The 16,762-nt window shown below is 42.6% G+C and overlaps 2 protein-coding genes across 2 annotated transcripts; both read right to left on the bottom strand.

Annotated features, from left to right (window-relative positions):
• Nucleotides 1–4,083: 4,083 nt before the first annotated feature.
• LOC136539498 (thymidine kinase-like) lies at nucleotides 4,084–8,589 on the bottom strand. The gene is made up of 4 exons (XM_066531466.1): nucleotides 7,981–8,589; nucleotides 7,066–7,210; nucleotides 4,865–4,986; nucleotides 4,084–4,705 (listed from the first exon to the last, which is right to left on the bottom strand). Exons 1-4 carry the CDS (start codon nucleotides 8,295–8,297, stop codon nucleotides 4,444–4,446), a joined length of 846 nt encoding a protein of 281 aa, XP_066387563.1. The 5' UTR covers nucleotides 8,298–8,589; the 3' UTR covers nucleotides 4,084–4,443.
• Nucleotides 8,590–11,529: 2,940 nt separating this feature from the next.
• Nucleotides 11,530–12,780, bottom strand: LOC136539497 (putative UPF0481 protein At3g02645). Its single transcript, XM_066531464.1, has one exon. It carries the CDS (start codon nucleotides 12,778–12,780, stop codon nucleotides 11,530–11,532), a length of 1,251 nt encoding a protein of 416 aa, XP_066387561.1.
• Between the last annotated feature and the right edge of the window lie 3,982 nt (nucleotides 12,781–16,762).

Raw genomic sequence — 16,762 nt, 5'->3', positions numbered from 1 at the left:
GGAAGCGTCGGGACGGGATCCAACTTACCGGTAAGCGCGGTGACCTGTGCTCCGCCTAGATCCGGGTCCGGCAAAAAACTGCAGTCACCGGCGGAGTCATCGGGTCGCCGCGGGGGATTCTTCTCGACGAAGAAGGAGCCGAAGCGGGCACAGAAGAAGCGAGCTCTATATGAGGCGTCGCTGTCGGGAGGAGAGAGGAAGCGCGAGTCCCAAGATTTGAACAGTTACTCCTCCCTGCCCCTCTCTATGACTAGTGTGCCAGGCACCACGATTCGGTTGGAAACGCCAGATGCACGCTGAGCCTTGGATGATCCATCGACGGCAAGAGGAGCGTGCGTGCACGCACGGCAGAAACAAAGTCATTACCTTTATTGTTTGCATGTTTTTTTGGCTAGTAGCGGTCTGTGTTTCAGTTTTAGTATTTCTTTTTTTCTTCAGTTTCAGTCAGTTGCTGACACTGCCTTCGGCTTCCTGTTTTCTCTATGTTTTAGTGAACGCTGATTGCAGCAGTGAAGCAATTCAGTCTCCGGTCATCCTGGGCTTCAACATTTTGGGCAGGAGAGCTTCTGCATGTCTGTAACAGCAGCAAGCTAACAATTGCTTTTGCACTCGGTGCTTGACAGGTTGGAGCGAGACGTCATTTGCAACAGTGAAGTAATCATTTCCTTTTTAAATGTGTACTTAATGATTTCAGCTTATTTATTGTGTCTTGTGTCGCTTGCTTGTGTTGGCTAATGACTATGAGTAGTATATGAGAATACCAGCTCCAGAGATCGGCTCTGTTTTCAGATCGGCAAAGTGCAGTTCAGTAGCCAAGAGCTGAGCACTTTTCACATTGGGTGTCCCTTTCATGCTACATGAAATGGCATTGTTTAATAATTACAATTCTATTTAGTTGCTTGATCTCAACAGCTTGTTTATTTATCTTGAGCTCTTGTTTACTGGTAATGTGATTCATCCCTTCAATGTTCAGTGCTTCAGATTTCAGTTATTTATTTTTTCAATTTTCAGCCTAGAATATTTAATTTATTGTTTGCATGTTTTTTGGCTAGTAGCAGTCTGTGGTTCAGTTTTAGTATTCTCTTTTTTTCTTCAGTTTCAGTCACTTAGCACTAGTTTTTTTTGTAATGTAGTAATGTGATTCACGTAGCCCCATCTCGCGCCTCCGTCGGCTTGTAGTGAGCGTGAGCTACTGCTAGCATCCATTCTGCAAGGTGTGGTGGGGCAGCGGCGGCTTTTGCACCTCGTGTAGCGGTGTAGGCCCAGCTCTCTAGGGCTGTTTGGCCGTTGGCGAGCAGGAAGACACGTTGTCGCTGCAACCCCTTGCCATAGTCGGCACTCTGCAGAGGCCAGCGTGCGTGCGTCCTTCTCTGTAGAGCACGCATGGGCGCAATTGGAGTACTTGTTAAGGCCTGCTCGTCATCTACTCATCTTCTTCAGCGGTTGTTATGTTTTTCAAGTGTTAGTGTTTCATCTTTTATGATTTTCAGTATAAATTCTGCTTCATTGCTATTGAATTGCCTATATTCAGTTTCAGTGTGTTTTCTATCCGTCTTTGGTTTTCTTTCAGGTGTTCAGATATACCGTCTCAGCAGCAGTGCATCAAGCCGATTTTTCTTGATTAGCAGCTGGAACAAGTATTCAGGTGAGCAGGTTCAGAAAAATGGAAGGAGCTGTCTCGACATGTTAGTTGTTCAGCACTTTTGATCTCCAGATTTCAGTATTTTAGTGTTTCAATTTTAGTCCTGAATATTTAATTTATTGCTTGCATGATTTTGTTTGCATAGTAGCACATAATCTGTTTCACTAATGTTATGTGTGAATTATTGTTTCAAGTTTCAGAGTCTGATATTCAGTCTTCAGTTGTGTTTCCTTTGAATTTTTTATCTCCACTATTTTGCTCAGTCGGCAGTAATTTTCTTGCTGTCCAACCCTTCTTCCTACTGCAGTTGAAACTTGAAAGTTGCAGGCTTCACTGGCCGTGTCGACACACCAGCAACAATTCACAATTGAAAATGTGGATTAAATTTTCTTACATGGAAAAGGTCACCGTCCAGTAGTTGCAGCAACTAGTTAGCAAATTTGACTTGAAATCTCTGCAACAATTCACGATTAGAGAATTTGTTGTCCCTTGGCCTGGGCATGCTGAAGGGAGCATTATTACTAACTGAAATGAATCCACATAAGGTGATTGGCAAGTAGATTGAGACTGGAGTTCAGGAACAATGGCATCATAGAATCTTATATATTTTCTATCTTTATGACCAAGGTCTAGTTAAGCTTATCCTTGCTGTTCTTCTATCATTTCCAATGTTCACATGATTTCTTTTCTATCTGGATGCTGTACTCGTGAGCTATCTTGAGTACATTGCTTACAAGTTTTCATATCTTTCAGCGTGGCAACAGAGATTTAGACTATGGTACAGGACACCAAGACTAGGCTTGAGAAGGAAAGGTGAGCAAATAACTAATCCATATCTCCAGCCGTCGAGTGACTTCACTAGAGAAATACATTAGCTCCTGCAGCGATATCTGATGTGCTCCTTTTTAGTTGTAGCTATAAACTAAGAACTGAAATAGATTCTTGGTAATGAATACTGTGAACACCCTGAATGGAATGTACCTATACTGTTGTGTTGTTTGGCTTTTTTTTTGTTAATTATCACCGGAGGAAATCTACAGACAAGCTGACCTAAGGTGCTTAATCTGCTAGCAGTTTTGCAGCTAGTAAATGCAAACCATATAGTGTTGTGCTGTACCTATACTGTCACACACTCACACTTTCCTATAATTCGTGATTTAGAAAGGGATAATATTTTAATGTTAATGTGAAATCACCCATAGAGCACTGTGTTGTGCCTATATTGCCTCACTTTCCTCCTCACTGAGATAGTTGTCATCAGTTATCTTCATTTTTTAGTCGACCTATCTGTGTACTATTTTCTGCAGACCTGTTCTCGAAGTTTGAAGATGATAAAGAGAAACTGTAATGTTGTTGTTTTATTAGTAATTTGTACCAAAATTAGATGCAGATGTATGGAAAAAAAAAAGAACAAATTTTAGATGAAGGTGCTTTGGGGTGGACTGGTTTTGATGGGTTACCTACGTTGCATCTTGCTCTTTTGCTTCTGATCTGGGTGTTAATTTCAAGTTTGATCTTGCTTTTGCTTTGGTCCTCATCGGCTTTCTTTGTCTTCTACGACGCCGCATTTGCAACAGTGAAGTAATCATTTCCTTTTTAAATGTGTACTTAATGAGTTTGATCTTGCTTTTGCTTTGGTCCTCATCGTGCGTTGTAGCGAATGTGTTTTGTTTTGGGCACTGGTTTTCTATATTTCTTGTCCGTCAAGTAGGTGCCTGTAACTGTTCTGTTTGTCTGCTGGTTATGTGTTGTCATTCGGCTATTTTTTCTTTTTCCTGTCAATTATTTTCTGAAAGATAACAGATGTAAAAATCTTCCAGAAGATAACGACCATAAATATCTTCCAGAAGCTTAGTCCTGTGACGTACATGTGCTGCTTTTCTTTTTCTTTTTTTTTGGTTCTGGTGTATAATGTTACGTGGCAACTGCTCATTTGTTGAAAATGTGGAAGACAACGAACAGCAAAATCTTCCGGGAGATGTGTAGTCAGTCTACCTCATCCAACTTTTGAAACCATCTGTTCAATTTCGAGTTGTCGACAATCTGCTGTAGTGACGGCCATATCCTTGGAAGCAATCTTCTCGGACCGCCAACTGTCTTGTTGCTGTCCAGTGGCTCCGTGGCTGGCTGAAGAACTGCGCAGTGACGTCCTTCATATGCTGAATCACTGCTTCGTCAACTCCATGGGTTGTTAGCTGCAGAAATGCAATGCACAAGTAGTAACACATATATGAAGCGTCTCCTGTTAAACGCCAAATCACAAACGCTAGGCAGAGCCAAGCCTGGCTGTCTGTCTGCCTAGGATGTTTGACAAATATAAAAAAGTCAAACTTTAATGATTAGCTTGTACACTTCTTATTCTTAGAAATACGTGTAGTCCTCGCCAAATAGAAATTCCTAGCATCTGATTGCTTAATAAGCATCACAGTGCCAATGGCATTGGAAAAGCGATATAAATGTTCACATTTAAAATCCAAACTGTTCGATATTTACAATCTTCTCAATTGTGCTTTGTGTGATAGCCTCATTTAGCTTCCCTCTCTGGTAGCAGCATCTCAATGTCAATCACCCTGTTCACTTGAGCTACTTTTCAGCTATGAAACAGTCTTTTCCTCTCACAACATTTTAGCATAAGCTAAATTTCAGCATAAGCGAACAAGGTGAACAGCTTTTCATCAACTATATATTAGACAGGATGCCAGAACTGAGATGCTAGTGTCTTCAACACTCAACAGTAACCAATATCATCATAAATAAATTGTTACACACTGCAAATCTGCATGCAGAAGTCAGGTATCGACCTATTTCAAGGCTTTCTCCGTCACGGTGGATCTGTCAAGGTCCAATACAATCCTTGTGGCCTCAATAACAATCTGCCCATCCATGTAGTGCTGCCTGCACACAGGCATATACACATCTGCTCCTCCAATTAGTTCAGTCTTGGTTTCCTGTGTCTTCCTCAATGTGAAGAACGCCCGGCGACCACATAGCTCACAGCGTGCTGTTAGCTTGGTGACTGAGTCAGCCAGGGGAACAATATCCAGAACTGAACCAAACTTCTTCCTGCCAATATCACATTCACAAAATCAAATGCTGGCACGATGAGACATGTCCTCTAAAAGAATAAATGTAATGCTGGCACGATACTCATTCTCAAAAATTATTTTGCACTATATAGCTCAGAGTCAGGTCAAATCAAAAGCTTCAAAACCCAGTGATTACCTTTTGTAGTCACCATCTAGCCCAGCAACAACTACAATTTTTCCATCACGATCTGCAGCTTTGCAGCAGAAATCATAAAGATCATCAAAGAACTGGGCCTCATCAATACCTATAACATCTACCTGCAAAAACCAATTTCAGTGATTTACAAAATGTCTAGAAGAGGACCTATTTCAGTAGCCATGTCATGTGTGCAGTAAGGTCAGCAGAAAATATCTCAACCAGACTTTTGGCTGGGTATCATGGCATTGGTGAGACATCTTTCAGGGGATATCCCACACTGATGGAACAGTGGGGTCATGAGGTTTTTGATAATGTAATAAGTGCAGACAAACAAATCTTAAAGCAGAAAATGCATTTTTCGCGGTTTATGCGAGAACAAAGAATCTATGAACCGAAGGGCGGGCCTGGTGCAAGCGGTAGAGTCTTACCGCCTGTGACCGAAAGGTCCAGGGTTCGAGTCACGGTCTCCTCACATTGCACAGGCGAGGGTAAGGCTTGCCACTGACACCCTTCCCCAGACCCCGCACAGAGCGGGAGCTCACTGCACTGGGTACGCCCTTTAAAGAATCCGTGAACCATTGTTAGCATGATACATAGATCCTGCTTAAGACACTAAACATAACAACTACAGATTTTTTTTTTATCCAGTCAGATTTTTCCTTTTTTTTATTATATCTTTGTCTTTTTCAATATTAATCATTTCAATATCAAAAAGGCTACAATATACAAATAGACATAGCACCATCTAGGGGACCCTCACAACTAAACTAAGAAAGCTTATGGGGTTCCCTAATGGATTATCCAGATTACACATATAACTTAATAACATTAACAAACAAAGAAAACACCTTAATGTTATAGGTCATAAACTTCCCAGGAACATATTGAAAACTACAAATTACTGTGACAAGAAGAGTGCAAGTTTACATGCTAATGAATCACTGCCTCATCATAACTGTATATCATTTTGGATAACACACAATCACAACATCTCTAAGCGCTAGTTTTATAGCTATATGAAGAAAAACTTGCAAACCAAATACGCTTCTGATAACAAATGAACTAGGCATTAGAGTGGCATCAAGGCGTTACCCAAGGGGCTAGGCAACGACCATTTAAAGCCGTTAGCTTGTCTACAAAGGCGCAAGCTTACATCTGAACTAGGTGCAAAGTTTCTCATAATCTCATGGCATCTTATGCATATGGCTAAAGAGAAAGTTGATCAATGTCTGTCCGAATTTGTGTGGGCACAAGCTTGCAAAATACGCAAAGGCTTAGCTCTTATGGATAGTTTTCAAGTTTCAACAAAGTGGAGGCCACAGAACAATGATCAGCAAAAATCAGATGAAAGAAATGCTTTCCTTTCCTTTTTTTTCCCCGTTTAGGATGATAGATGAGGGTTGAGCAGAGAGAGTAAAAGAACACAAGAAAGTGAGAAGGGGAAAAAAAGTATGTGTGCCTGTGCGGTGAAGTAAGCCAGAGAAGTGGATTAAGGTTGGAGTAACCGCTGCTGCAGTCTTGCTTTACTTGACAATCTCAACCTATACAACTATTCAATTAACTACTGCTTTTGGGGGCCCTAATCTTTGGGGAGGCCTGTTTACCTGTGCTGTACATGTTGTACAGGTCTGTAATGTGGTCATGCTTAAGTAAATGATCAGAAGGTTTCAGTTTTAAAGAAACACTACTGAGGCACTACAGCTAGTAGTATGTTCTACTGGGATCAAATCATATTAGACAACCAATAGCAATCGAACAAGGACTGGCAATTGGTTGCACAACGCCAGTAAACCAGTAAGGAAATAATATCACATTTATTAAACATAATTAAATTTATAAAGCTGCAAGCTTAGGTGTTCATCTTGGTGGGTCGCTAAAACTTATCGGGAATCAGGATTGACCCATAATAAGATATTCAAGCTATAGTAGAATAATCACCATATGGTCCTTCATAACTTGCCCTTGTTTTTAATCTGTGAATTACTCCAAATAAATGTGTTCTATACTTCCCCAGCACCACCAGCTGAGTTCACTGTCATGATTCTCAAGATTTCTTTGTTCAAGAAAATAATATTGATGGGCACTAGCAATATAATGCCTGATGCACCAATGTGAACTATTCAAAATATACGCATGGTAGTAGAGTTCATGGATAGGATACCAACATGCAAATTAAGAGAACATGTGTTTGAACAAACCTTATTGTAGGCCTCAATTCCTAATTTGTCATGAAAACTTGACAGTTCTGACAAGGCCCAGCATGCCATCTTTGTACCGTCATGAGTCACAACAGAATCCAATCCATAGCGGTTGTCCTTGTCAGACTTTATTAGTGCCACACTCCTATAATGACACCGTGAAAAGGTCAGAAATGAAAATTTTTAATCCAAGACATAGAACCAGTCAAGGCAACCAAATTTCAGTTTTCCCATGTGTATGACTATGTGATGTACACCTAAGAATAGAATTACATGTATATGAATTCAACACGACAGCAGTGACCTCACAATATGGTATCATATCAAACTGTTCTAGAACTGCCCAGAGAATGGTCAAATGAACTGTCTAAATTTCATTTTGTGGATTTGCAGAGAAAGCACCTGAAAATTGGAGACTAAAAAACAACATAGCTTACCCAAGAAGCTCATCTGTTATGGCAGTACTTTGACTAGCTGAGTCTATGGAATTTTCTGTACAACAAACAGTAAGATTATGTACCATGTCATCACTGGACAGTGAAGACCAGGACAAAAGACAAATACACTGCTTCCCGAGCAAGATATTCAGCCTGTTCGCTGGTTGGTTTCAGCTAGCCCAAACCAGCCAGCCAACAGTATTTTTCTCTCACAATAAACCAGCACCAGCCAGTCCAAACCAGCCCAAAAACCAACTAGTGAACAGGCCGATTGACAAATGTAAGCTCATAAATTGCAGCGATGGCCAGCATTAACTACATTATATATGACACCAAAAAGACCATTTTTTCCTCGTAGCCAAACCTTTTCTGAGCCAAAAAAAAACCCGGAAGAGAGGTCACTAGCAAGCGGGCCCGCTCTGCCAGCAAGACAAGTAATCACAAGGGAAAGGCACAGCGTCGCCGGCGTTTTCCGTACCTTCCGTTGCCGGCCTCAGCCTGGACCCGGCGGAGGAGCGCAGTGGTCTTGCCGGCGAACATGGGGCCGACGATGACATGGATCTCGCCGGAATGAGCCACCCGGACCTCTGTAGCCGCACCGCCGCCGGCTCGCGACTGGACCGCCACAGAGACCGACCTCGCCGCGCCAAGCATGTTCCTGGCAGCACGGCCCCGGCGAAAAGGTAGAGAGAGGAGCGGCGGCCGCGATGGGAAAGCGCAGGCGCGGAGGGCGGTGGGGGCGGTGGCGGCAGCGGCAGCGGCGAGCAGCGACCGCATGACGCAGATGGAGCGCATGCTGGCGGGATTTGTAGGGCGGACGGGATGGCGGCGGGGTCGAATAATTATTTGAAATTTTTTGGAGGAGGAAAAATTGGGTAGGTGAGGTCGGACCTGTTCTTCCAATCAACGTGGGGTAGGTGAGCGCTCGCACATGATAGCTTCGATTCGGGGTTTGAAATTTTGGGAGGGAAGTGGAGTGGAGGGAACGGGGATTTGGATTGGGGCAGTGGTTTTTGCTAGGGTTTTTGCCTTTTCGGAGGGAACACAGAAGTGGCGGCACCGCTCGGCCGGAGGTGGACGAAGGGGCCCCGTGGTCTGGCTGCCTATTCTTAGTGGGCTTCATTTTATTTTCCTCGCTTTCCCATTCCACCGGAACATTTCTTGCCCCTTCGGCTATTTTAAATTCTCTTTTTCTTTCGCAGCATTTTTTCCCCTTTCCCCTAGGACGCGTCTTGTTTGAGCAGCCAGATTCTAGTGCAAGCACGAACAATTTAACTCCGGTAGCAAATAATGTATAGAGTACGAGAGAAAAGTAAACATTCGATAATTTAATGATGCTAGAAAAAGTATGTACCTTTGTGAAGTGAGAGTATGCTGTTTTCACATATTACTTGCAATTTGTAAGTATTTTATAATTACAAAACGAAATTGTGAAAGCTATCCTTTTGTTAAAAATTGGATCTTGTTAAGTTTGTAAAACAATAAAAAATATTTTGAATAAAAAAACCCAAAATATTTGAGAAAAGGAACAATCCTATTTTTCTTTACAGTAAGCGCCGATGTGCCCGTAATCTTGGTGCTTGTGCTCACTTTATCAAACTCTCTCGTTGTCAAGGACGTGCATGTTTACCTATATAACTAGAAGATATCATGCACGTTGTTGCGGGGATTGCAAAGATTTTGCAATGAATTTGAGTGAGATGACATGGCTATTAGTCAGAGATGATTTGGATAGTTAGTGGGAGATGATGTAGATGACTTACATGTTGAGATAGAACTCATAGTGGGGATTAGCATTATAAAAGATATAGATAAGTGGGTGTAGTTGCATATACATAGGCGTTGATATTTGTAATATTTTTTATGAAGTTTTGAATTAAAAGTTTCCATACTCTCCATATAGTTTGGGGGCGGCTTCTCAACCAATTCTAGGTGAGGGAAACCGCCCAACCGTGCCAAACGCCATGATTCTCGAGCGACTTATTTGCTCGTGATTCACTCTCTTGCCTCGTTTCAATGTCAACTCGAAATCGGATAGCAACGAGCTGTGGACAAAATCCCTCGATTCTCTCATTCCTTAGCTCAACGCAGCTTCCACTTGGCCTCCACCCGCTCGAGCCCCACCTTCGCCTCTCCTCGCTCGTACACCGGAGCTGGAGCAGGACGAGTCCTGTGGATCTGCCGCCTTCTCCTTCGGCGGCGGTGGGGAAGGGTGACGTTTGCAAGACGGAGATGCATCCTCCTCTGAGTGCCTCCTCCTCCGGTGGCGACGAGGGTGGGTGGTGCCTACATCTCTCTCCCCCTTTTGATAATCAATGACAACCTAACAATTCATACAAGTGTAAATTGCTAAGTTGGCTTGGATCTTGTGCTACTTATCCATAGCATGAAGAAATTGTTATATGTCGGATAAATACCACAAAATTCGACTTGGTAGCAATAGCCCTCCCTCTACATATGTGATTAAGTGGTTTGGCTTCAAGTTTGCATGTATGCATTGATATGAAATGTTGGATAACTACTACTACATATGTGACAGGGTTTTCGACTGGCCTCTTGTATATCCACATGACTCGGGTTCTGAGAAGGGGCTTTGACCCAGTGAGGAGGTGATCGGATGAGCTTGATTCCTTCTGAGCGAGGGTCAAAGTTCCTTACAACACAATGTCCTTGATGGGATCATCATGCACCGCGATACCGAGGACGTGACAAGTACGTGGGACAACACGACATGCCCTGCCCTACAGCGACCCTGTGGGGAACAGCCGAACAGGGGATGGGACAGTCATCATCAGTCACTGCGGCAGCCGTATTCTACCAACTCAGGCGTGGGCAGACAAGTGTGACTGCCGCTTCCCACAACTTCCTCCATGACCTCGGACATGATAACGTTAGTGGTAGGACAAGACATGATGACGACTGCCGAAGGGTCCTTCAAGACTAGACGACATGTGAGAACCCACTGCTTTATGTAACCATGCCCATTCGACTATACGAGAAAGGGCAAGGGTTCCCCTTCCTTCTTCTTCGATCTTTTTTACCTCCTTCTGGTCCCTCCAAAACACCTACAACCTCTCCATAGCTCCCGGAGCTCTCTCTCACCCTTTGGTTTGTAACCAACGCTGCAAACATTTGAGTCATTGGTGCTAAGTAACATGGTTGGACACACCCGACTAGACATAGGGCATTGACGCCTGAACTAATATAAATTTTGAATCCCCGAGTGCTAAGCCATCTGATTGCAAATTTAATATCGATTTATTTATAAATATGATTGACATAATTCTTGTTGGATTAATTCAAGAATTGTATTCATTTTGTTCCATTCAAATTTGGGATTAGTCAGAGTTATGGTTTTGAACCAACATCTCTTTCACTAGTAAAACATCATTGTGTCTAGATATGAAAAACAAGGTGTATTTAGGTTTTATATGTTTAGAGGAAAGTAATAAAATTTGTTTTTAGCCTCCGCAATCATTCTTCACCTCTTATTGCTATCCTCGAGTGAATTGATCCAATAGTTATGAATGTTTCCTCAAAATATAGTACTCTCTCCGTTCCAAATTATTAGTCGTTTTACCTTTTAAAGGTACACACTTTTTGCTACGTATTTAAATATATATTATATCTAGATGCATAGTAAAAATAATTATCTAAAAAGCCAGAAGAGTTAAAAATATGAGAGAATCTGATTCTCTATCCTTGAGTGATTCCAATAGTTATAAATGTTTCCTCAAAATTTAGTAGAAAAGACGAGAGAATCTAACGTATGTTGGCAAACCGTTGAAAGCGTTTCAACTTTCAAGTTATGATATGAAGCAAGCTTCAAACGAGTACCCATCAAATCTTTACACGTTACATAGGTGCCAAAGTGGCAGAAAAGGGAACACAAAAACAATTGTATCCGTGGTGCATGAATGGGAGCCGTGGATTCAAAGTGCATTGTCTACAGCTGATTAATGGGCTAATGGCAGGGACAGGGACGCATTATCGTTGGTGGAAATGGAATGTTCTGACAAGATAGTTCTCATGAGGCGCCAAATTTTCTGCTGGCCATCCCGTACGAGATAGGGACGCAGCCACGAAGCACGCAGAACGCCTGGAGGGCAACGAAGAGGAAGAGCAAGACCACGGCGACACAGGCGAGCAGCTCCCTGGAGCCAAGGAGACGCGCCTTCACGAACGTCCGGACCCTCACCTTCCAGCAGCCGCCGTAATGCCTGTTGAGGTCGTCGATGACCTTGTCCAGCGCGGGCACCCTCGTCAACCTCACGGACCTCGTCATGCCGTTCCACAGCTCGGCCACCTCCCGGTCGCTCTTGAGGTAGTTCAGCACGACGCCGCACTCCCTCAGCATCCGCGCGTCCTCCTCGGTGTCGATGATCCCGTTCATCAGCTCCACGTAGCGCGCGAGGACGAGTGGCCCGAGCCCCGCCGCCGCCTCGTACGCCACCAGGTTCCGCAGCACCACCTCGCTGTTGACGTCGACGCCGATCACCGGGAGGTGCAGCGTCGCGGTGGCCGGGCAGAAGTCGACCATGGAGAGGTCGCCGACCGTCGGGCAGAACCTGACGCCGGTGTACGCTAGCTCGGCGACGGATGGCACCGCGATCTCTTCGAGCAGAGGCGATCTGTCCTTGTCCTGAACACCTGGTGTGCCGCCGCTTGTCTCGGCCGCGTGCTGCGTCAGCTGCTCGATGGGTTCTCCGAGCACCGAGAGGCAAGGAAGGCTGGCTATAAACTTGAGGAGAACCCTCAGCAGGAAATCTACTATCACTGACACGATCTTTGAGCCACGACTGACGAGCAAGTCCATGACTGAATTCAGTGTACTCTTTCTGTGATCATGGCACGACTCGTCTCCGCCTTCTTCTGTGCCATGTGATTCTTCAGTACATCTAGGCACCATGTTTGAGTAGAGGAAATCAAGCAAGTGGACATGCCGATTGGCGTCGGTGCATGGACGACCAATCCCTCTGAACATGGAGACCTCCTGAAAGAACCCAAACAGCATGGAGCTCAGCACGGATTGCGCCGGCGGTTGCGCCGCCGTCGAGCATCGGGACTCGATCGCCTTCAGGAGCAGGAAGAGAGGGACCTGGTTCTCCAGCATGACTACGTCGCGGAGCAGCATGCTATGCGAGGATGTCCTGCGAGAGGGCTCTACCAAATGTGACATCCTGGAGGGGATCCTCTGCAGCGCTCTCTGCTGGTTACCGTTGTTCTTGCTGAAAGTCTGCAGGAACTCGAGGAGGAAGGACACGTCGATGGCCATCATCCACCCTAGTGCCTCGTTGCTCAGGTTCAGATGCCTACAAACAAGAAAGATCAGAAGTTCTCCAAGTATGAACGAAATTAAGATAACGATGTGTGTAGTGTGTCTCACCTCACCTGTGATAGTGCGCACGAACTAGATGCTCTAGTTTCGTGAAGACATCAACAAGCCGTTGGAAGTCCATGCCCGGGAGGTGGCTCTGGGCTCGCTTTGCCGCCGAGAGCTTGTACCTCTCCATGTCACAGAGTTCTTCGCGGCAATGGTGGTATGGGCCAAGGGCCACCAGCTGAGGGATGTAAGCTTCAGGTTTCGTGCTCAGCAGAGGCTTGGGGACATCAAACACGCAGATGGGCTGATCCTCATCGACCTCGATCTCCTCATCGAAGATCCGGCGAATTCGGATGATCCACCGTGCTTCATCAAAGGGGAGCGTTGGACATGATGTCGCCATAGCTCAAGGAAAGAGAGCCAGATTTGGATGCTGAACTGAAATGGGTTAAAACAAAAGTGGGGTAAAAGAAAACTCAAGGCTGTTTATTGCATTGATGACAGAAACCGCCAATTTATGAGGAACATGAATCTAATTTATTAGTACAGTTAAAACAGAAATGTAACCGAAGTTATGAAATTATTTTAGCTCCCATGTCTTTCTGCAACAGAAATTTAGCTGTACTTAGGGAAAACAAGTTTTTGTTTGAAGACCAATTAACAAAAAATTAGCTGTACTCTTAGGGAAAAACGAGTTTTTATTTTAAGACCAATTATTTGTGGATGGGTGCGAAGATCCGTGAAAGAAGATTGAATGGTTATATTGTGGAGTGTACGGTGAATGCCTAAGTTTGAATATGATGTACAGTTTAGCATAACCAAACATACTTTGGCTAGCAATCAAAGGTAAACGTGAAGTTTTGAAGAACAATACTTACAACATCTCCAATAGTTCAAAAAAAATTATAAATCAGTGAATTTTTTTAAGTGGCTAAAAATAGTTGGGGCACACTGTTTCTAAAATAAAATATCACTCCTAAAAAAATAAAAAACAATTTTGCATCAGAAATTCCAAATTATTTCCAAAATACTCGACCACTTTTATACTTTCTTTCTCTCTTGTACGTATGTATCGGTAACCTTGTACTTACTTCTTAATCTTCCCCACTTCCTTCCACCTTGGGATTAGCTCATTATACGCTCTGTATATTTCTGCGTGATCGGATTTTCCAAGTGCAGAAAAGTTAGGAGTTGAGATAAGAAATTATTGGTGAGCGTTATTTTCCAATATTGCCCCAAAATCAAGATTGAGCGTCTCCAAGAGTTTCCAAAACCCACTCCCAATCTTGATTTTTTGGTGAGATTAAAAAAAACTGCTATGCAGTAATTCCCTATCTCAACTCCTAACCTTTCCGCACTTGGAAAAATCGACTCAATCGTGTGGAAATATATGCGCGCGTATCAATCAGCCAATCTAGATGTTTGGAAGGACGTGAAAAAGAATAAGTAATTGGTTAGAGTTCTTAATGTAAATGTGCAAGAGTGAGAAAGTATAAAAGTGGTTACGGTAATTTGGAAATAGTCCAAGATTCTGATGCAAAATTGCCTTCCATATTTTAGAAGTGAGATTTTGGAAATTGTTCAAGGAACCCAACAAATGTGCTCCCAATATTTTTTAGCCACTTGGAAAACTCATTGATTTATCAATTGCTTTATTGGAAACTAACGGAGATGCTCTTAGAAGTGGGTTTTGGAAACTAATGGAGATGCTCTTACCTAGCATAGTATGGCTAACAATCAAAGGTAAACATGAAAATGATTAGTTTTGAAGGACAAGACCTTGTAAAGGCTCGAACCTCGACAAAATTTAACACAATAGTAGGTAGTAGTAGTAGTAGTGTATATATATATATATATATATATATATATATATATATATATATATATATATATATATATATATATATGTCTTATGAAAGTGAAACATGTAGCTCAGGTAGGAATTTTTTTCCCATAGAATAAACTTGTGAATATTCTTTTTTTAAAAGAAAAACTCTAAGACAACACTTACTAGAAAGCAAGTAGACTAGCTCGCATATCACCGTATCACATTCTTGCAATAACTTAGACTCAAATTTTATAGCACTTTCTTCCGCAATGTTAAACAGACCCAAGGATTCCTTCGAAATGGCAAGCGGAGGGAGATAGGTGAATAAGAGTTAATCAAAATTCTTGTCGTCAGGAAAGAACTTAGCCTATGCTCCAGTTTCAGCACAAACCACATCTCTTCTAATCACCTAGATAATACATACCAACATATGACAAATGACACTAGGAATGATGAGGTCTAGCTTAGAACATAGAGAAATCAACACACAAAAGAGTGGAACTGATACACACAAAGAAGAGCAGTGTTGACGGTCATTATACACCACTTTTACCGCCAACAGAGTGTACTTTTAAGATGAATTATAAACATAACCTATACTTCTAATGTGGAATAAAAGGTCAAATGCATATATTTTGGGAACTACTAATCTACAAAGCCCGCTAGTGGAAATGGAGCCAAAATGGGCTCCTTAGTGGGTCGCCTGAAGTCAATATGAGTCGATCAACCTAGGCTTGGCCCCCTCTGACCTCCCAACTCAACCCATGATGAAGAAACACACTCTCAAGCTCATCCCATCGTTGGTTGCATGTCATTTCATGATCAAACGTCTGGATGAAGCTACACATGAATCCTTGGGTCCACCATTCCTACTTCGGTGATCAAATGCACACCAAACTTCATACCCACGCTCCTAAGCACCTCAAGGACCACTACACAGAAGGGGGAAGCCCCACTCCTTAGGGCTGGTCGCTCGAAGTAAGGGGGGCAGGGGGGCGTCGCCCGACCCCACCAACTCCACCGAACCACCTCATCTTTTCACACACCCAAGCTAACACAAAATGGATCAATCTCATGTGTTGGTGGAATGGCAGTTTGATCCAAGGGCATGTGGGATGCTTTCACATGGATTGAAGGGCCCACCTCCTCACTCTCTCAAGGCTATAAATAGGAGGTGCCCCTCTCACTTGAAACACACACCACAAGGAGCAAGCCTCACCACTCTCTCAAGATATAGTCATAGTATTAGTATTGTAGTTGTAGTATAGTTGGGAGTTAGAGTGAGTTGAGTTTAGCTCTAGGTTCCTGAGTACTTTTTAGAAGATGGTAAAGCTCTTGTATCTCCACTATCTTTTAAGACTTTGGCCTTAATTGATATATGTTCTCTACTTAGTTGTTCACTTAGTCCTATACTATATTTCGGTTGTAGTACATTGATTACTTTATTAAATGAAGACTTATTGTCAAATTTTTTCATAGTTGTAGATGTTATTGCAAAGATATGAGATTTTGCCCTCTTATCAATTTGCTCAACTTTTTCACCCAAAGCTGAGCCTTTACTTCTTTTCGATCCACTACAAATTCCGAAGTGAAAAATAATTTAGTTTAAGATGTGCTAAAACATTAGGAAAATTAATCTAATTTAAGGTGTGCAAAAACATAAGGAAATATCTTCAATTCATTAGTTTATTAGGGTTGCTACAGTAGCATGCATGTAAACCTTTAAAGTTTGGTAGATTAAGAAGAAAAGAAACCTACTCGATAAAAGCACAATATCATGAATTTTGGTTATTCTGAAGTATGTTCTGGTTTCTTCAATGGTTCAATGTGTGTTGCAACTCTTATGATATCTATGATACATAAATATGAGTTGTTATCAAATAGTGATCGAATGAGAGGAAAAACATAAAAATATAACGTTAGAAAGCATGTCTGTACTGAAAAAACTGGAAACTATTGTATCTTTGATCTTCTTTATATTAGTTGTGGGCAAGAAGTTGAGTACCTTATCATTCTCCACTGGTCGATATTTTTGTGCAGCTGCTGTGACTTTGACATTTGTAATGATATAAACTTTACCTTCTTCGATTAGTGGTTTGAATTTTTCTA

The sequence above is a fragment of the Miscanthus floridulus genome, chromosome 2 (genome assembly GCF_019320115.1).
Source record: "Miscanthus floridulus cultivar M001 chromosome 2, ASM1932011v1, whole genome shotgun sequence".
Classification (NCBI taxonomy): domain Eukaryota; kingdom Viridiplantae; phylum Streptophyta; class Magnoliopsida; order Poales; family Poaceae; genus Miscanthus; species Miscanthus floridulus.
Note: the sequence above shows the minus strand (reverse complement) of the source record. Positions and strands in the feature narration are given on the sequence as shown.

Excerpts from the sequence above, each read along its gene's own strand:
- LOC136539498 (XM_066531466.1), bottom strand. The coding sequence starts at position 8,297 with ATGCGCTCCATCTGCGTCATGCGGTCGCTGCTCGCCGCTGCCGCTGCC. Across the intron at positions 7,211-7,980 it reads GCTGAGGCCGGCAACGGAAG|GAGTGTGGCACTAATAAAGT; the intron begins GTACGGAAAACG and ends GTGTCATTATAG. Across the intron at positions 4,987-7,065 it reads GAATTGAGGCCTACAATAAG|GTAGATGTTATAGGTATTGA; the intron begins GTTTGTTCAAAC and ends TGGTTTTTGCAG.
- LOC136539497 (XM_066531464.1), bottom strand. The coding sequence starts at position 12,780 with ATGATGGCCATCGACGTGTCCTTCCTCCTCGAGTTCCTGCAGACTTTC.